The sequence below is a fragment of the Rhyacophila brunnea genome, unplaced genomic scaffold (assembly GCF_057557595.1).
Source record: "Rhyacophila brunnea isolate RB1 unplaced genomic scaffold, BYU_Rbru_1.0 scaffold_3, whole genome shotgun sequence".
NCBI classification, from domain to species: domain Eukaryota; kingdom Metazoa; phylum Arthropoda; class Insecta; order Trichoptera; family Rhyacophilidae; genus Rhyacophila; species Rhyacophila brunnea.
In genome coordinates, this window is record NW_028232965.1 from 58,582,946 (window position 1) to 58,605,881 (window position 22,936).

The 22,936-nt window shown below is 30.9% G+C and overlaps 1 protein-coding gene across 1 annotated transcript; it reads left to right on the forward strand.

Moving 5' to 3' along the window:
* Positions 1–2,975: 2,975 nt before the first annotated feature.
* On the forward strand, positions 2,976–20,196 carry LOC147068621 (uncharacterized). Its single transcript, XM_085952696.1, has 5 exons — positions 2,976–3,137; positions 9,084–9,139; positions 14,237–14,708; positions 15,665–15,785; positions 19,170–20,196. The coding sequence occupies exons 1-5, from the start codon at positions 3,117–3,119 to the stop codon at positions 19,433–19,435; spliced, it is 936 nt and encodes a 311-aa protein (XP_085808822.1). The 5' UTR covers positions 2,976–3,116; the 3' UTR covers positions 19,436–20,196.
* The last annotated feature ends 2,740 nt before the right edge of the window (positions 20,197–22,936 follow it).

Below are 22,936 nucleotides of genomic sequence, written 5' to 3' on the forward strand. Positions count from 1 at the left end.
TAATATGGTAAAATTATTAAAGCTCTGGATGATGATTTTTCACAAAGATTTGGTGACTTCCGAAAAATTGAGACAAGTTTAGCAATAGTACGCGATCTATTTTAAATAGATTGATAGTGTACCGACAGAGCTACAACTGAAGAGTATTGATCTGCAGTGTGACACTGATTTAATAGAATTGCATCGTCGTGAAGAAATCTTCAAATTTTACAATGCCCTTAATTCAGACAAATTCGACCAACTTAAAGATTATTCAAGAAAAATGTTCGTTATTTTTGGATCAACCTATATATTTTATGTGAACAAACATATTCGATCATGAACCTCAATAAAAATTCTTTACGATCAAATATATCCGATGCCCATGTACAAGCAGTTTTGAAAATATCAACTACAAAATTAACACCTGAATTTTAAAAAATGTTAAAAAATGTACCACAGTTTCATTCTTCTCATTTTTTTGTAATGTTTGTTTTTCGTGATAAAAAATAGTGTATATCTAAAAATGGTATTTTACTTGCGGCCCGCCGCTCATTTTGAATTCTTGAATTTGGCCCTCCATCCAAAAATTTTGCTCCCCCCTGCGTTTAGGGTAAGGGAGTAATGGTGTGATTTTACTTATGCGATGATCGCACCAGAATTGAATGATTAGGTAAATTCAAATGGTATTGATTGTACCTACTTATACTTGTACTCATGCGATCATCGTACTGGATGCCTTGAACGACTTCATCTACTTACCTGTTTGGCGATCATCGTATCAGCGAAGTCATCATTTAAGGGTATTTTTGGAAACATAAGTTATTTATAGGTTTAGGACGTTTTGTAGTTAGGTCAGTATTATGTCATTTTTAGCGTCTTAAAAGTATGTCAGTGAGAATTATTCAGTGACGAAAATAATACTATTTTTTGGTATTAGGTCAGAACAAAATATAAACGAAGAAAACAATTAAGTCTTATTTCATATTTGTCAACTTTACTAACTCTCACTTAAGCTCTTTTAGCTTAGCAATCTCAATACAAAAGAGTAGGTATGCTGTCGAGTATATTTATAAGCTATTTAATCACAAACATTGGTTAGCATTAGGCATACACTTTACATTACAGTTAGTGGGTGTACCTACATGCATACAAACATGAGTGGTTATCTCGATAAGTAGGTATTTCAGATGTATTTTTATAATATTTGAATGTATATCATTACTGACAGGCATCATTAAATTTTATATTTGGGCAACATGTATGAATAAAGATGTGAGTAATATGAAGCATATTATTAATACTTAAGATAATTATTTCATAAATTACATTCATAAAACTTGACTGCAGTGAAGTCATCTTAATCGTCTACATGTAAATTTTTAGAACTGCTATAAAACATATAATTATGTATAAGTACATAATAAGTATGTAGATATTTACATAATATAAGACGTAGTAAATACAAAATACTTCTCAAAACACGTTAAAGATTATTAGTAGGTATGTAGATAAATATCCAATTATCTACTTATTTGAAAATAATATATCACCTTTACCTACATAATTATATTTAACAAAAAGTATTATTTTCTTAGCTTATTAGTCATTCATAGATTCGCCAATTTATCATACATGTATATACTTTTTTTTAGTACTACAACGGTTCATGAGGCCCAATGACAATAGTGTAGTGAAACAGTAGTGTAGTCATGGCCTCCACAAGGGGGGCTCACAGAGCTATAGCCAGGGGGCCATGAGTGTAGTAATATAAGTGAAACGATCATGAACACCCAGGTTTTGATAAAATCTCATAAATATATTGTGACCTCACCAAAAATCGAACCCGGAGCCCCCGGATGAAAGGACATGACCTGGAATGACGAAAGAGACTGCCAGGCGACAGAGTTTCTTGAAGACGCCGTGTGTTGTCTATCTATATGGTCCGGCTAAGTGGACATGGCCGAAGAAAAATAAGACGACTATTTATTTGGCACTTTTCATCCTCGACATTATTCGTAATATTGTCGTTCCGTCTGATACGGAGCATGCGTCTGTACACGTACATTTAAAAAATTAGTTTTTATAAAGAATTTTTAGCGTTGTTTCTGTGAGTCTCTTTGCCTCCACTTCGTATATAGTGGGACCGAAAAGACATATCATCTTACCATTCTCATTCTCAGTCTCAGTTAAAAGCATCCCTGGCCTTCTTGACTCAGCATCTCAGTTCAATTGTATGATCTCAATTATAATGCAGAGTGAAACCTAAGTAGACAATAGGAATATATCATGTCTATCTATGAACCATTCTATCGTCCAATAGGTATTTATGGGCTAGAAATAGAGGAGTGGAATGAAAGAATTCACCTAGTCAACGGGATTCAACACCAAACATTCCGTATTTGGAACGAGCAATGTGCTACGTCTGCTTGGGAATAGTATATAATTATGTATCAATATATTACACTATTTATGTATGTCCATGTCTGTAAGAATAAAATATTTCACTTCAATTATTGGTGGAAAGATATCGTAGTAATTAAAATAAAACACAACAAGTATGTACCTAGTATTTATTCCACACAATTTAATAATGGCCAGGATCGGTTTCGTCCACTTTGATAGTAGGTACAGTATCTACTAAACAGAATATCTTATTGAAGTGGACGAAACCGGTGTTGATTATTATTAGATCATGTGCAATACCTAAGTAGGTACTACTGTCATTTTGTGTTTTATTTTAAATAATAGTAAATTAGTTAATTTTCTAAGGTGGGCTTATAAGAGGTCAACAATTGCATATGGGCAGGCAATGATACTAATATTGTAATTAATATGTTTAATGATTACCACCCCCCGTCTAGTCGGTTGCAAGTTAACGTCGGACCATCTAATTTTATTGGGAAATCAAATTCGGCGGCTGGAAAATCGTTCCCCCTCTCCTCACTACCAAAACCGCATAAAACTTAAAAGTAGATCGGTCTCAGTCAGCCGTTCAGTCTTCCGGCCATCCGAAGCGGCGCAAGTTCAACGCAAGGACAAGACATAAACCTTCTTCGCCGGCGCACAACTAAGAAAGCTAGTTTAGTCGGCTTTGTCTGTCACATAGCTTGGCTGTCAAACACGCCGCGAAAAATATGTCGTCCTTTTCACAAGCGGTTAGTGCATATAATTAAAAATATTATTGATTTTTATTTGAAACTAACATTGTGCGTAATATTGACATTTACAACTATTTATTATTAACGTTGTCAAAATAATAGTAATTTACAACTCTGCCTACGTACTTAAAGCCATACTAAAATACTGTTTAATTTTTTTGGTATGTAATAAATACAGGGTATAATCAGAAATATCGCGAATTCGTTTCACATTTTACTTTCAGTTTGAAGATTTAGAATTAAATTTATTTCTCGCAGAAACATTTTTTTTGGATATCATTATCGGTATATATGTCGAAGAGTGCTTCCCAAATTGAGGTCCGCGTATGTACAATAAACAAATAATAAACATTTAAAACGGGACGCAGTTGAAATTTTTTCATGAAACATTTTGCTTTACCGGTTGGGTACAAAATAAATAGAACTGAAACGAGTGACTTATGAATGATTTGCATTCACGCAGTCTTATCAACCAACCTTGCTGTAATTATATTTTACCATAGTATTAGTTCGTGAATCTGACTCTAAATGTAACATTATAAAAAAACGTAATGTAAGCCATTCAAATTTAATAATTAAATATAAAGTTACTCATGTTTAAGTTTGGGAAACACTTTTGTAGATTACATTTTTTTTTTGTGATAGAATGCAATGCCCATACTTTTTTTTGTCATTTATCTATTTTCTATGTAGTTACTTAACATAATATGTACCCTTTCTTAAACTCATCTCAAAAACACCTTCAATTTAATATTGTAGCTACCTAGTAGCCAAATTATTGTCCTTTACTAACTAAAAAACGCAACCTATTTGCTTACTTAAAGTAAAACTAATTAACTAACTATTTTATTATTTATGTGTCTGTATTGAAAGATGACTATGTAAATTATCATTATACAGTAGGTATACGATATAAGTATGTGAAATCGAATAATTTTGTTTTTTTAGATCACGTAGGTGACATTGTTGATAAATTTATTGTTAGCTACACATGTTGACAATGACGAACGTGGCCATAATTTTTGACACATCATCTACTCTACTTGTTTTATTACCCAGTTATGTATAATACCTACGATAAATAATATTCCGGCCAATTATTATTAATTAATTTACAATTTTTAATAATTTATTAAGTTTGAACATTAATATGAGTGCTATTTAGTAAGTAGGTAGGTATATATAGAGATATAGAAAATTCCTTATGTATAAACCGATATAATCAAGAAATACTTTGTCGTAGGTATCTACCTAAAATATCTATTATTAATAAATCTAATTATTTTCTTATAATACGCAACGACACGTTTAATTCTAGATGAGAACCGGTTTCCCTCAACAAGGGAATATTATATAATATAATCAAGTTCACTTGGTAGCATACATACTACTGATCCAATACAAAGCTTTACATATTTGAACCAACTACATACATATAGAACTGTTCATTATTTTTCTTTAGAAATTTAACAGTAGCGGTGCGATGTTCTTTTAAATATATATTGATACAAATAATTGTTACCGACTTATAAAGAAAAATTGACAACGTATAACTCATTATATATCCCGATTACCAGAGAATATAAGAAACAAATGCGAATCGCGAGTCTTAAACAATAATTAGTAGCTACCTGTTAGTATATTATCTTTAGGTTCATATCATAATATTATATTGCAAAAGATAACCATACTTCTCTGCTTAAGTAGGTAAGTGATATGTAATTGCTCCAGTTTTCACAGTGTGCCATAAAAGTTATATTGAAGGTCAGCAAGATAAAGATGACGACGTTTATATAAAATAGATGAAGAGAGGGTCAATGGCGGTCGATGACTTTGCTGCGCAAGCCGATAAGTTCAAAATACGTGTTGATGCGTGGGCGCTCGTCAATATTCTGACATCTTTTGCGACAGTATTGTTAACTGCGTGTTATGTTATGTCCTTTCTGTTTTCAATCATCCAGTCGACATTTTTATCGTAAAAACTTTCCTTTTCAGGATTCTAATATTTGTCTTTTATTTTGTTAACTGTCAATTCATGGTGGAACTGCATTTAATTTAATAAAACGCAATTTTTTTGTAGTGCAGTATTCCACTTTTAATCAATAAATTAGGACCGGTTTCGTCCACCTCAGAGGGACATTTTCAACTGAATACATGTTTTTTTAAAAACAATATTTATCAATCAAAATCCAAAGCGACAGAAATAATATTACAATAGGTAGGATAATTTATGTACCTATTGTTATATTATTTCTGTCGCTTTGGATTTTGTTTGATAAATATTGTTTTAAAAAAAAAATGTATTCAGTTGAAAATGTCCCTCTGAGGCGGACGAAACCGGTCCTAATTTATTGATTAAAAGTAGAAACAGTCCTACAAAAAAATGCGTTTTATTAAATTAAACAACAATCTAATATTTGTATTGATGAATATGAGAGAATACTGTTTATTGCTAGCTAGTATAAGAAGTGAAACATGGTTATAATATTATTAGGTTCTAATCAAAATTATCTTAAGACACAGAGATTATTTTTACTTATTATATTTCATCACCTAGAATAAAAATAACATATTTAGTAGGTATTGAACAGGGGTTTTCGGCTATCGTATATATTGTCAATGAGGTCTAATTTACTAATTCTCATTGTATATGGGTAACACGTACTACTATAGATTTTGTTTTATTCTGTTTACATAAATTGTAATGTTTTTTTTACTCACATCTGATAGTGAAAGTGGGTATATTATGAAAGATTTTAAGCATGTAAAATATAGAAATATAAAAAAATGCTTAAAATTCGTTTCATGTCAACTATATAATAATCCATGCACGATTTGAATTAATAATTTCTTTTAATATGTATTCAAAATAAATACAAGATTATATATATAAGATATAAACACACGCTGTAGATAAGATCAATAAAAACTGATACCCTGCTACGCTAGCACCCATGGTACCAGAGATAGTAAAGCGGCTGTTTATAAGCATAAAAAAAACTTGTGATATAACCGCCACTTAATATAAGCCTATATGGTCTGCTTAGGAGCGAATATGATAATTTACTTTTTTACTGCTACATGACTACTGTCATGTACCTACGTTGCATGCACAACAAGAAACGGTGCAAAATATCTTTTCAAATTTATGAAAATGGATGTTTTATGACATACACCTTACACTTACAAAGATGTCGTGTGCTGGTTTCATGTATTAATAAATTTGGCAGACACATTCCGCTGGTAACGGTTGCTATCGACTGCTGAACTCCACATCGTTTCCGCTCACTCATATTGCAAGCACCGACATATTACTCTCTGAACCTGAACCACTTTTATAAAGTTGGTATTTTAAAAACGATGACAAATTTGGAGACATCGCAGGGCGTTGATCTCGCAAATATATACATATTACTGTCACTGTTTGTTGAACAATCAATTTTAAATTAACATTTCTGGTTGGAGCTTGGCTAACATAACTTTTGCTTATAAAAATATTATGTCTCTAATAAACTTATTTTTATTTTATTTGGGCGCTAAGTGATTTTTTTATAGCTCAGTTGGTAATATTATTATTTAAAAAAAAAATCATAGGCATGAGATATTTTAAATTTTATGTATAGAATCGATAATACATACGGTGTTTTATTTGAAAATGATATTATGCAATGCGGTTATTACCTATATAAATAAGGTATTTTACTAAAAAAAATGATGCACAAAGATGAACTATGTTCAAAGAAATGTATTCACTCCATCCCTTTGATCTAGTTACTTCTTCATATTTTCATAATTATGGTTTCTGATTATATCATATCTCATTCTAATGCAATTCAATTATGAACAGAACATGAACAGTTTGTATAGATTAGTTTGTAGACAGTATAGCGTTACGATTATTACCAACGTCAGTAAATTATTATTCATTGGTACTTAATTAATTTGAATCCAATTCGGGACACATATTTCGCTTCAATACATTGCGTATTTCTTTCAATAAACAAAAGAAGAAAGCAATTCATTATTACGGAATGGTATGTGACGCAAGTGACGGGTGGCAGGTGACAAAATGCCCAAACTTGACGCGTGCACAAATAATTGCTAATTAGCAGTCAATGCGCGTAGAATTAGGATAATATTTTGATCGCCAAAATAATATCATTAAGTCATTATTGCAAACGGTTAAGTAGTCTAAAGTTGGGTAAGAATTTTCTCACTTTACATAACTTATTTTTTCTGAGTGACTTCTGCTATCGGCTATGACTATGAATGGCCATTGTAAGATCATTTTATACAATAACAATAATTGATATTAAGAATTTTTGAAGGAATACAGTTATAATATTATTATGACCGTTAATACATAAAATAAATTAAATAGGTATGTAATAAGAATAACAGTTTATTAACAGTTTGTTAACCTATATGTGTATAATTTGGGCTTTTTGGTTCTCACCGTGTGTTCTTCCTCATTCTTTCTTTGTTGCTTCGGGACCGTTGCAGAGGCTATTTTAATAAGATAATGTATTAAAGTGTACCATTGAGTGTGTATGTATGGATGCAAATATTAACTAATTATTTTACAATTTCATAAACATTAAAAAATATATACAAAATATATCGATCCTAATGGTGCTATCAAATATAAACATGTTAGCCGTGCGATAGACGGCATCTTCAAACATCACGTTTTTTGAATTTTAAGTGAAACGGGTCGGAATATTAAAATGAATATTATTATTGTAAATTAACCCAAGAAGAATATTATTTATAAACTAAAAATACTAACAATTTATTAATTTTTCCCAATGTATTTTCAAATTCGTATTCGTGAATTCGTTCATATTACTATGAAAAAAAAACAAAATGGTGATTTAGAATACCTACAGCCTACGGTATAAACAACATTCATTTTAGACCCGCCGCGGTACAAACCCTCGACTCTCGACCCTTGGCTTTCTATGTATACCAGGGAACGTTTTAACAATGTATAACATTAGATTATTTTATAAATTGATTAATTTAACTATTTATCGTATATATTGTTATGTTAAGACACACATTTTGAAGAACACACAAACTTAAACAAACGCTACCTACTACTTGATACTTTCGCTGAATATTAAATTCAGCATATTATTTTTAATAATATAGAATTCTACATGTTCCATACTTTATACTTCGTAGATTAAATTAATGTGTCACGCAATGGTGACTTTATCGGTTATGGCGTTCTAATACCTAATACTTTTAATTCAAGTTCAAATGAAAATTTTAAACCTGCACACGCACAGCAGATAAAAATTTCCCAAATTCGGATTAATTTTATTACGATGAAATCAAACAATACAATTTGAGAAGTATGACAATTAATGATAAAATAATGACAATATATACAATTTAAGTAGGTATGGTTATGATTCAATAATAAAATAATTCAATAACATTTTCAACGAATCGATGTATCGAATCTATTTAATTTGACTTCAGAAAAATGTTTAGGTATATTATTGTTTAAAGTATTGTTTCGGAGGTTCTGATAATTCATTACTTGTTTAAAAGACATTATATATTTATTGCAAATTAAAACATTTATATAATATCGGTTTTCTCAGAATCTTTTTAGCTGAAGTATTTATCCTATTCTCATATTATGCGTCATATATTCTTCATCTTCGTAACTAATTAAGAAAAATCTGTTACCAGATAATTTTCTTAAATATCTACTTATCAATAGATAATTATAATCCCAGTACTACCACTATGTAACAACAGGATGAGTTACTCAAAATATATTATATTAAATTAAATTTTGATTTAATCTTACTTCAAACCCCTGACAATTGTCATATTATGATTATTGATTACACATACATAATAGAAGGATCGGCTCCGGCTTACTACGATCAAATATAATGATACTTGGTTATTGTATATTTTCAGATTATAATCGGATTATTTGCGGTTGCCTACGTATCTGGGAGACCCCAAAATTTTCAGTAAGTTTAAATTTTATAACATATTACTAAACTATTTAGATATACATATAATTTTTCAATAAAACAGTGGCGTTTGAGTTACTTAATTGTGCATACGTGTTGTCAATTAATTTTAAATATTGGTTTATTTTGTCAAAAATTATTTTAACACTTTATAGGTATCTCATATATATTGGCAATAAAAATTATGTTGCAACATAACATGTAAAAACATAAACATGCATGTTATCTATCCAAAAATCAATTTCTTTAAAATAAATTATAAAAAGCAAACTTTTTCATTTTTCCGTAAGCATATATCGGGGTTTAATACAATAAGAAAACAAATAATTTTACTCAAATACATTCATTCCGAGAATTCGGCGAGTATTATAAAAAATCGAATGTATAATTGAGTTACTTGGAGTATTTCACCGAAAAACGCCATTTTACAGCGATTTAATAAATTCACTAAAATAAAAGAAGCACATACATAAGTATATAAAAATATTGTCAATCCTACAGATAACTATTTAAATATCCAGATATACGTTTTTGTAACAGCATGAAAGCCTAAATATATTTAAGAGACAATACGTTTTAATCTAGCCAGCGTTTATCGACACTCATAAATGAGTCAATTTGAGGCATTTGTTGTTGTAGATATTAAAAAATATTGCTATTGCCGCAATTTTTATCTCGTTATAATATGTACAGTAAACATTAGACGCTGTTCAATATTGACATGGAATCTAAAAACATACTTTTATGTCATTCACCTTGTTATCAATAGCCCAATATCGTGTGATCTTTGTAAGAATTAATTGAATGACCTTTTAGTCAAGGCTATTCATAGACCTATGATATTATTTGGGTGTCAAAATTATCTTGCAATATTCAAAATAATCTTGTCATGTTAATCGCACTGAAATATAAATCAATACTCTTCGTAAGATATTATCAGTGAAGTAAAACATTACAAATGCCATGGTCAAGTAATAATACTTATGTTCCTTCAACACAAACTGTATTCTTTGTAATAATACGTTTGTTGTTGACTATATAATAATATTATATTAACTTCATAATTTAATTACAAAAAGATGCCGTCTTTCACTCTTCAAAACAGTATAAACATAGTTTATTAACAAAACTAATTTCACTAACAAAGATAAACGGTACTCTGTGGTTAAATTTATATCATATTAATTTAAAAGTGATTTTAGTGGTTTGGGTAAATAATCTGTGTTGGTTTAACAATTAAAAACCGCCTGTGGTAAGTGTTTATATACATAATAAATGATGTAAAAAATATGCATATATTATATTATTACTTAACAAAAAAAAAATCTGCAAATCACAACTTATATTATTTGTATATTCTTATTATTTAAGGATCGAGAAACAACTCATCGTCCATATCCCTTCTAGTAACGAAAAACCTGATGTAGGTCATGCGAGAAATGTAGAGAGTAATGAAGACGGCAGAATGAGTACAGAAGAGATATTAAATAAGATTAACGACGTGAATAAAAAAAATCTACAAAATTTTACAGATACAAACCATGATGATGTTATTTCAAGAAAATCATCCGTCCAAGAATCTCAAAGAAGTTATGGCGCCGAATTTTCATCAATTGAACTGTTCGATAATAACCGAGCTCATACAGACTTAGGAGATACCCACACACCTAATATGCATCGCATTAATGACAGAATAAGCGATGTAGTGGAAATATCAAAAGGTCAACCTATTAGACAGAAAATTAATCAGGAAGTATCATACTTTGTTCCGAATGATTTTTATGTGAATGCACCGCGTTTTCAACCAATTTCACTAATAAATGCATTACACCCAGATCAAGGACTTCTTCGCGGTACCATATATAAATACTCGCCTCGGTTTTACAATAATCCTAATGAAAATAACGGAAACGATGATGCGTTTAATAAAAATACAATCAATATTGAAAGTGTTCAAGGACATCAGCATGATGATAAAGAATATTTACATATAGGGCATGAAATACCTTCTATTATAATAAATTCAAATTACTTGCAGAACTATCAAAACTCACCTATAATCTCAGCGTATTCAAATGGACAACTTTTCAAAATCGACTTGGGAAAACAATTTCAGTGGCAGTGGCCTCTCGCGCAATTTTTTCCCTTCATTATCAAAGATCCTCTTCAGTCTGCGCTCAATGGCTTCTCCGGTATAATTCAATATGGACCTAGCGCTGATGTATGCGCGACAGATAAGGAGGCTGATAATTCACAATCCAGATATAGAAAAATCAGCCGTTCCGGGAAATCTTTAAGAAGTCACTCGGATCAGCAAAATAACGTAGTCAAGAAGTTAATCGTGAGCAGCGAAGGAAAAAACGTCACTTCGCATCGAATAATTGAAGATATTTCTAGTACGACTCCGACAACTAATTTGGCAAATGAGAAGAAATCACTTGAATCGGACAGCGCTCGTGAGGTCAACAAAGAAAATAGTAAAATATTTGGTATATTTAATGGGTTCACTGATTCTAAGAAAGTTTTCACAAAAGATAATGTACCAGAGAATTTGAGTGAATCGAACGAACAAGAAGATAGTCAAATGAATTTTAAACTATTTCTTAGGACAACTACCGAGCGACCCGACACTGGAGTATTTATCAAAACATTGCGGGTGAGAAAGGGCGGCGTCGCAATCGCCGGACCGGGAGGCATCGCGACGGCGGGGGATGGGGGCACCGCCATCGTGGGACCCGGAGGATTGGCCTACACGAAGCCCAACGGAACGGCCATCGCCGGGCCCGGAGCTAGGATTGTTTCTTTACCCGCCGACACTGATCTCAATAAACTCATTGAGCAATTGGCCAAAACAAACTCTTTGCCCGACCCCGAAGAGGAAACGTCGCGGAGCCTCAACGGAGAGTACGTCTCGAATGACCGAGGAGACAGCTCCAAGAAAATATTTATCCCTTCTGGAGGAAAACTTGTCGCCATAGGACCGATCATATATCGCAACATACCGTAACCATTTCTATCATTTTAATAAATATAAAATAGCTTTAGAATTTGTACCTATCAGTATTTTTGTATAATTGAAAACCAGATTTTATGAAATACCTGTATTATATGTTTTTGGTACACCCATTTTCTCTTCATTTATTGTAAGTCATAAAATATATACAGTTTCTCAAAGTAAACTAAAAGTTTGACACTAAATAATTAAATAATTGTGATATAGAATAAATATTCTTAAATGTACTTTAACACTAAGCAAGAATCTTGCCTTGAAATAAATTATCTTTTATATTAAGGCTATAATTAAAATGAAATTAGCTTTATTTATTATTAACAATATAATTTATAATTAGCTCGTTACATTGAAAGTTATTTGTTATATTGTAGTTTGATTATGCATAGATTATGTAAAATAAATATTAACTGTAAAATACATAATTATTTTTTCATTGGTCCAGTATTTTGGTCTAAGGCTTTAAAATATGTCATAATATTGACTAAATGTTTTAGGATAACATTCCAATAATGATTACTACAATATAATTGTTCAACTATAAACATACATACTTCAAAAGTCTGCATAAAATGTCACAATAAACTTTTATTGATCTACATCACTGGTGATGTGACAAAGTTATTAAAATACACAAAAGTAAGAATGGAATTTTTTATTTCATAGATACTGGCTTCAAAGTTTTCTGCAACAGCCTGCCACTTCAACACCGATGCTTTTTTTACACTCCTCCAGATATCAAAATAAACAAAATCCTACCATTTTGCCGTATTATCACATCAGTTCACAAAAGTTAAACCATCAAAGCAATCTGAGCAGGAAACCGGTCACTTCTATGCCTATAAAAAAATTGAGGGGAAATTATAAACACGATATATTGACGCAAGAATACGCAGATAATTCAAAATATAATATTGAAAATGGAGAAAAAAATACTGTCCTCGATAAAAAAATGGATGACAACACAATAAATATCCCTGAAATTAAACGAGGTGATAATGAATTAATGAATACCAAATTTAGTAGAATAGCAGATATTATATCTCCAAATCCACAATTATACCAAATACCTGAAATAAATAAAAACACTGCAACACTAAAAATAGAAAACAATATAGAAAACACCGGAGTTATAATAAGAATACGCCATGAAAAACTGGAAAATTTGAGACATAAATTTTGGTTCGGAAATATGAATTCAGGTGAAGAAATTACTCCCACAACAGTCGGTACTCCAGTCCGGCGGCGTGAACTTTTACTGTTAAGCCCTGTCGCCTTCGCATCGACCGATGAGCGCGGGACAGCAATTGCAAATCCGATTTCTCGAGCTATTGTTAAGAAAGGAGCAGACGTGGACATCATTTTTGATCCTCGTGCGGTCGCCGTCGCAGGTCCCGGCGGTACTGCGCATGCCCAGTCGGATCTTGTTTTGGACTATTTCGAATAACATGTACCTACCTGTTACTACCAGTTTTTCAAAATTTTGTACCGAGTATAACAAAAAATATAATATAAAAATATACGAAGAATCATTACTTATACTCGAAGATAAAAGCTAAAAAAGATGTTAATTAATCAGAATATTAATCTTAGTAGTTTGAAAAAAATAATACATCGTGGCAATTGTGTACCACTAAAAATTGAGAGTGATAAAACATAAATAAATGTTCCTATATAATTAATGCGATGTTACCATAAGTATATATAATTTTATTACCAATGTTGTTACATATCGTTAAAATAAAATAATGGCCCAAAAAGCAGACAAAAATAACGTGTTCTCCAATAAAAAAAATCTCAGTGTAATTACATTATTAATAAACTGAAAGCAAAAAAAACTGGAATAGGTATATGATTTTCATTCATATAAATAAATACCTAATAATGATATTTAATGATAATGTATCGATTAATTGGGCTCATAATATTATTATATTTTCAATTCTTATTTAAAAAATGTTTATACTTAAATAAAATTTTAAATCATATAAGAGATAATAAAATGATACGACTACACATGTTCCATTATTTTTCTAAAGTTTTGTGACCTCCTTATATTTGACTCGGCGGTATTTCTGTCACAGATTTCAGCAGCCCGGACACGTATACAATCTTCCCTTCTATGGAGGTGCAAAAGGGCAAGTTTTGCAAATAACTAAAGATCAAAATGGCGCTATTTTAAGCCAAGTAGTAGTGCCCGGCTATGTAAATATTATGCCACCAGACAATGAAAAGTTTTCGTCTCCTCAAAAGAATCTGGCAGAACCAAACCAATATTATTCCAATCATTTGTATAACATTCAAAGCTCGGCACAGCGCCTAGTGGAACTCCAGCAAAAGACAAAGAAGACCGGCCAACTGAAAGCGGATGACCAAAAAACTTATGCATCACATCTGGCTTTACTGGGAGAGTCTGCATCGAACTTGGCGAAAATCGGGGCACAAGGAGACCAAGATTTATCAGAACTATTTAACATCAGGAGAGGAACTAAAAAGACCGAAAACAAACAAACTGACAAACGAAAAGAAAATATCAAAGAAGAAGGAGATGAAGATGTAAGATTTTAAAATTTTAAAATTTTTTCCTTATCCATTTAAACATATATGAAAGGTTATTTTACCGAATGCAAAATATATTTAGAGTTTTTTTATTATGATTATGAATTAATAATAGTCATAGTACCTATTATTTTATTCATCAAGATTTTATACAAAAATTGTGCTTCTTAATGTAAATAATTATTTGCATTTTATACATTTTCAACAAAGTCTGTAGTTATTAGGTAGGTAAATATTATAATAATTACAAGATAAAAAGAACTTTGTATATACCACGTTTTAAAATTTTTTGTTGAATCATATAAACTTGACAATTCTGTGTATTAATAATTTAGGACAAATAAGGCAATTGTCAACAAATCTTTTTTTTGCTATTTTGCAACAAACAAATATAGAATACTGAAATGTTATTTTGATTTCCATAGTAACGCACGTATATATTAATAATTTAGTTGCTAGGACCACCCCCTTAGCAACCAATAATAGTGGATTGGATTACGGATTTCTTCCGAAATAACTTTTCATACAAAACAGAATTAACTGAAAATGAATTCAATTCTACTTAAAGATGGCTAAAAGTATTAAAAGAATCTATTGGCATCGTGTTCTGATATATTCTAAAAGTTTCAAATGTCTATCTAGTCGCGAAGTTAGTTAAAAATCGATTGCAAGATTGGTACTGAATAAACAACCACCGGACAAACAAGAACACGAGTTAAAAAAAACGTGGTAAAAATGTCTGGCTTAAATGAACTTATATAACAATTAATAAAATACGTATAAGAAAAATATATTGCAATATTAATAATTATGAGAAATATTAGTTTATGTTAACTCTTCACTTGCTCAATTCAAACAAGTGTGATCAAAATACAAGAAAACGATAATTGAATGTGTGATTCTACTAAATTTCTGAGAACATTGGATAGTTATGTGGTAATACAACATTTTAGGTAGGCGAAGAAGATGGAGGGTACGAGAACGACAACCAAGACAATCAGCCAGGAGAGGATGACTCTGTGCAGGTGAGCGCGCCCCCAGACAACGCGTCCGTTGCAGAGGCCAAGCCAGTGGGTTAGTAGTCAACAGATTCTCTGGATTATCTTCACTATACCATCAATTTAAATTTGGATTTAAGATAATATATGTAAAGCCCGTTGCGAGAAAAGTCAATCAACCCAATTCGACGTTGGTGAACTCAGCGGTGAATGTGGAAATCACTTTATTACTAAGAAACGTGGTCATAAATATTAAACAATCGTTATTTTAAATTTATTTATTTGTTTTTCGAGTACCTTACAATTTGATCCTACACTATGGGAATAGTGTAGGATCAAATCACCAAAACTAAAAAAAAACAAGTTACGCAGGAACATCGCTCTCGGCTGGACCCACTGATCTTTCTGATTTTGAAATAAAGCACTAAAAAGAGAGAATTTTTTTTTTCAACAAATTAAAGACTTCTAGTGTGATATTTTCCCCACATTCCACATTATGGTATTTATATTTAATCATTTTATGTATTTGTATAAGTACTAACATACGTTTTAAATTATTATTCTACATAATTTAATAATAATCGGGACCTTCTTCGTTGGCTTTAAATAAATGTTCTCAATGAATGGATATTACATTATATACACCACGATATCCGATCCTAAAAGGATCATATGGGCCTCCACGGAGGAAAATGGATGTTAGCCTCTTACTTAGGATATGAAGTCCATACTATGGCTCCAAACATATGAATTTGTCAGACCCGGAATTTGAACCCGGGACCTATGAGATTATAAGCCGAGTCCTTACCACGCGATTATCGTGGGCGTCGAAATAAATGAATGGATACCGACCGTTATTAAATCGTGCTTACCATTTTTTTTAAACTTTTATTTCATATAATGGTTTTCTACCAGGAATGATTTAGACATAAAAATAAAGTCATTTTACTTAGACGGTTTACATAAATTACTATTCAAAAAACATCGGCGTGGGTGTACGCGCGTTAGAAGATATACTTCTTTGGCGTAATAAAACAAAAACAAAACTTGTGCACTCTGATCTGATTTCCCAAACGCGCCAAAAGAAAGATAACTAAAAAGTAAAAGAAAAAAATCCTTAAGGATTATATAATTAAGATTGCTGCATTGCGAGTATTTCTTCTAAGAAACAAAATGTATTAAGTAGCAGCTATCCACAAGAATAAAATAAATTATAATTAGATTATTAAGGCCATTAGTCATGAAAGCAAATAATAATTGATATTATATCTAACATACACAAATATAGATATGCATTGAGTTTTTGTTAGCATTAATAATTGCATCCAACTAAAAGCTTTTTACTACTTCTATGGATTTAAAAGATGACAATACTGGCACTATTAAGTGGTGTACTAGTCTCAACATTCTGAATTCTAATTGACTTTTTGTAAATATCGTGAGTGTTTTATCCTTGGTAGGTACCTGCACATTTTATATTTATTGACTAGAATTTAGTTAATTATTAACCTATATATATATTTAATTTAAATTCAAGAACCGTGTTTAAATACGTCAGTTGTATGTGTAATAAGAATTATATTTAACACAGTAAAAGTAAATAAACCAAGTAATTCACGAGGCGAAGCAATATTTTAACAAAATAATCCTTATGTCACTAAATGTCACTATGGTCACAGATATATCAATAATTAAAGCGTGAGATTACTGTAGAAATAGTCGTTTGAATATACGTTTGAATAAAAAGTTATCAAAATATAAATTTATAATAATAATTAATTATCGTATCTTGTTATAACATTTTACATTATTTATAATATGTAAAAATTAGATACTTATAAAATAACATTATAATGTTTTATTGCTGAAATTCAGATTAATAGGTACCGACATTGGATTTATTGTGATATTAGAGAAAATATTGGTTTTTGCCTAGTTAACCTTCAAAATGACAATATTGTATGATTATTGTTGAAGACACAAAATATACCATTTATATAATATGCTTTTAATAATAATTATTATAACCTTTCATCAATTTCAACATTTATTTTTGAATGAGTTTGTTCATAGACTTATATATTAGGAGTTATACTATTATAATATTTAAATATTATGTACCTAGGTACAATATTATTAAGTATAGTCATCCGCAAAGAGGAGTAAAATTATTTTCCGTTGATATACTTATATTCTATTGACAAGTGAGGACTATTTCTTTCCATGGTAAAAATCTACCATTTGACACCTGTTGTCGACCATTTTGTAAAAGCCATCCATCTCCGATCTGAATTTTATCTTTTTTAATATTGTCGGGACTAAGTGAAAGCAGTCCATTTAGTTGTCTCAAAAGAAGCTAAAATAAAAATTATTCACTGAAACGTAAATAATGCCACCAATAATGGAACCGACGATGTCAACTCTACTGATTTCAGCAGAACAATTAATAATATTGTCAATATTATTAATTATAGTATCATCTGGTTTAATAGTAGGTACATAGTGAAATATTATTATATGAAAAATAAAATGACTACAAATTTTTTTGTGTGCCTTGAAGTTTAGTTTGCCACAATCATTTTTTTTTTTTTAAATATTATTATTTCGTAATAAACATAAATGCAGATGAAAATGGCGGGAAAAGTCAACTTGAATTTAAATAAGGGTGATTTTCCAAACTGCGGTAATGTATTGTACATCAAATTTATTGTAATTTTAGTTTTTAATGAAAGAAAATAAGTATTATTACTTTTATGGGATATTTTTAATGAGAATCGTCACAAATACAATATGTTGTATGTACTCAATACTGAATACTTTGCCTTATGTCTATGCCTCTTCTGGAAAAAAGAACTTATCTTTCTGTTATATATTATATTATGTAATGGTGTATCGCTGTATTCTGTAGTTATATCAATAATTGTAGTAGGTACCTAATCGAGCTTTAATAACGTCTCGGTTTTAAATTACGGATGTTATAGATTTTCTGGCATCTGTAGGTCATAATATGAAGCGTTATTGATAATTTTGTTATTGTAGATTACTGAGGAAAGCACATGGTTTCATTACCTTAAAATGTGCAATATAATTTTTTTCTCGTGCTACAATCCGGGAGGAATCTTGACCGCCTCGTGCAGATTTCTCCATTCTGCTGGATCTTCGGTTCTCCTTCTCCACTTGATTACTCTATTATACTATAATAATACTATACTTATATAGTAAAACAGAATACTAACATTATAATATCAATGATTTATAATATAACTCTAGATCATTAAAAATTAATTATAAATTTCAGATATTTAGGAGTGTGTAGCTATGTAAAAACTCCAGATGTGTTACGAGTATTTTATTAACTATAAAATATTAAGTAAATTAACTAAAAATAATAACCTTTTCTATGAAAATATAAATGCATAGTTAATATTAGTTATTAACAATTTATATATGTTCGATCCAGGAGTCGCGATCGCCGGCGAGGGAGGAGTGGCTTCCAGTAAACCGGTGGCGACGGCGGTTGTGGGACCTGGCGGACTGGCGATCGCGAGGCCAATAGCGACCGCCATCGCCGGCGTCGACCCCAACAGCGTCGGCTTCGGAAGCAAGATCCCCATCACCTCCGCCAGAGCTGCTGCACCACTGCAGGAGACGCGCCAGCTTCACTATCTCATGACCCCGCAACTCGTCCAGCTGTATCCACACCTCTCTCAAATTCAATATGCCTGAAATGGCATACTATAATATTAGTAGGTACAATTCATACGAAAATAAAGTATCATCAATGATAGATTATAATATTTACACCATCAGTGAAATATAATTAATAAAATAATCACACAGAAAATGAAATATGAGTCTGTTGTACTCATGTCATTTGTTGTACTTATATCGCACTCGAAGTCTCGGTATAAAAATACAAGCATGTTATACTATATTTTTTTCAATTAAAACATTGGTAACCCATGTCACAGTGCCGTAATTTAAAAAATAGATAAAGCAGAAAATACCAATATTTTATAAATTGAATTATCTGTGATGAAGCACCTCCAAGCTATCTCTGGTGACACTTTGTCTGACGGTTTTATTTTGCAGTTTTTGAGGCAGTCATGTTTTACAACAAAAGCAATATTAAAAAAAATCAATTATAATGGTCAATTTAAATAAAAGTTAGTGTAATGTAACCGATATTACTAAAAATATGAAAACCAAATACAATTTACACACATATTATGAAACACCGCACATAGGTAATATTATTGTGTGCAATATCTATATTTTTGTATCTTTAAGAAAAAAAATGAAAAAAGTGTTTGACATTGCCAATGTGATAGTCAAGTTATTCTACTCATATTAATGTTTTCATATAAGACTTGTTTTCTTAGTTTTGCCATTACTTTTAGTAAAATGAATGCCATATTTTCTGTATCAATATGTTAAATTGTATTATATTATATATTTTTAAATAAAAGTGTGCCCTACCGGCCCTTAAAATTAATTGTATTTTTTTCTTTTTAGTAAAACGTTGGACAACATGAAAGTCGATAAGGAAATTTCCCTGTGAATAATGGGTTAACTCTAGGGTTACTCTTACTAGTACATCTGTAACACTAAATGTGGAATCAAGATCCACCGAATAATAAAATTACACAATCATCTTTTTGTCAATGTGATATCATGACAGTATTGGGAGAATATTTATAATATTATATAATTAGAATATACTCATAACCGTTCTTTCACTTAATCATGGGAACGAAATAAATTTCCATTATTATTTTATAATACATCGATTAATACTTTAATGTAACTACTTAGTTTTCTTATTTAATTACCGTCATTTAAGTAAAAGCTAGCTATATTGATTTAAAATTATTGTGATTTTTAAAGCGATTCTGTACTTTGGTCGAACTATCGATGTCTTCAGACAAAAAGTCGTCTTGCTCGTAGTTTGCTTTTGTCCTTATCTGACGCAGTGGATATTTGTCATTACACATAATGTGACCTAATAAGAGGAATTTTCGTTTACTCTGAACCCATCGTATACAGTCATTTGAATTTCCTGTTGCCGTGATATTCAAGGGAAACCCGCACTACGGAAAATGTTATATTATAACTCAATGCTTGAGTGAGCGTGGACGTTGTGATTTTAAAATATCGTTTCCAGAATTTTCGAGAAATAATCAGAAAGGGTGAAATTTCGAGAATTCTCATTTATCGAGTAATCATCAATGACAATCTCGAGAATTCGAGTAATTGTTACCAGAAAAAATAATAAAGGGAATTTGAAACGGAAAAGAAAATGAAATGAAAATTATGAAATTTTCCGCATGAAAGAAATCACCGAAACAGAATTACTTATTCACCTTTCATTCAATTTTTATTGGTCATATTTCCTATCCTTGGGGAAAAAGCAAAAAGTTCAACTCTACTCTAACTTGAATTGGAACGGAATCTATAAAATTCGCCGCTGAAAAATTATTGCCAAGAAAAGGTGAAGAAAGGCTGTTGACATTCAATCCGAACGTATTTTTTTTTCATTTTCCGATGAAAAAATGTTTTGTAAGAATAACAAAAAAAAAAGTTTCTTCTCAAACAGATTCGGCTGGTAAAAAATTTGGGCCCGATGAGTTAAAAAAAGAAATCAATAAACCACTCTCGAATTATTTAGAAAAAATATTCTTCGATTTTAAAATTCTCGAATTTAGAGAAACAAAAAAAGTCGAGTAGTCAGAAGCTATAAGTGACGCCATACAGAAGAACAGAATACCTACATATTGTTCGCGAACACATTTCTTGTATGAAATTTTAGGCATCTTATTTTTATTAACTTTAACTTAACATAACTTAAATTAACTATGTAACATAATACGTATCTAGATTCGTCGACAACCACGATGGTCGCGTCGGCCTACAGGGTCGTGGGTCCCAGGTTCGAATCATGGGTCTGGCACGTATACATAATATTGTTTTTTAATTTGTTTATTTAATTTGATCTTATTAGGATCGGAGATAGTCGAATAAAAAAAGATTCGTCGATGCGTTGGAAAAGAATTTTACGAATGCGAATGAAGAGAATGGCTCTTTTTTGACTTCCAATATTGCACCTAGTTATTTATAATTGAAGCCAGAATTTTCACTTGGAACACTCATGTGGTCTACAATAATATAGAGCTCTTACATGCCGGTACAAGCAAGAGAGAACCTAACCCTCGTGATTACTTATGACATTCAACAAATTTCGGTACCTATAAATGAAATTATTTACGGCAGAATTTACTATATTAATAAAATTCCACAAATCGATTTGTCGAATTTTAGTCGAATAATATTTTGATTGTGACGCCATTATCAAGACTAGCAAGACTACTATTGTGAAAATATTTAACGAATTGACAAATAATTATTTACTTAACAAAAACTGATTCTTTCATAATATTAAGATATTAAATAGGTAATGCTAATTATAATTCGGTAGACAAATCTAGGTCTCGTGTCAAATCATCCATCTGCTAGAATTAAGGTAGGTGTCCGCTCAAATACTTGGTATTCTGAAAAGCATTTAGGTAAGTGCTTAAAATGAGCGTGAAGACCTCATAGTCATACGTCATACGTCATGGCCTCGATTCCTTCCACCTCGTACCTACATACTTGTATTGTGTTACTTGCATGAATGACGAAAATTAGCATTGGATCAAAATATAATTAACAATAATATCAATACAGGTGTGTGGTGTATCCTATTCTGATATACATTTTTTATTATAATATAAATTTATCTCATCCTAAGCTATTATTTTGTTATTATAATAAATAACACGTGTTCACCTGGCTGGCATTTACTAGAAATGAATAAAACGAAATATTATGAGTTAGAATGAAATGAGCGAACCACTCACTAACCGAGTTACTATATATGATTATCAAGAACTTGCCAGACCCATGGGGTCTTTGCTCTGGATCAAATATTGATATATTGAAAAAACAATATATAAATTAACCAGACACAGGCCTCAACTCACTGTTTACAGCTTTCGAGTCCGTACGCTCATCACTACTCTAGTATATTATCAGCTTTATAAGCTAAAGTAACAATTATTACCAAATTCAGATGAAATGATCAGTAATAAAATTTGATGGCTGAGGGGTATTTACATAATAACATTTGAATTACCTAAGTAGGTACATTGTTTTATTCAAATTATTTATCCGAAATCACGCAACTAGAGT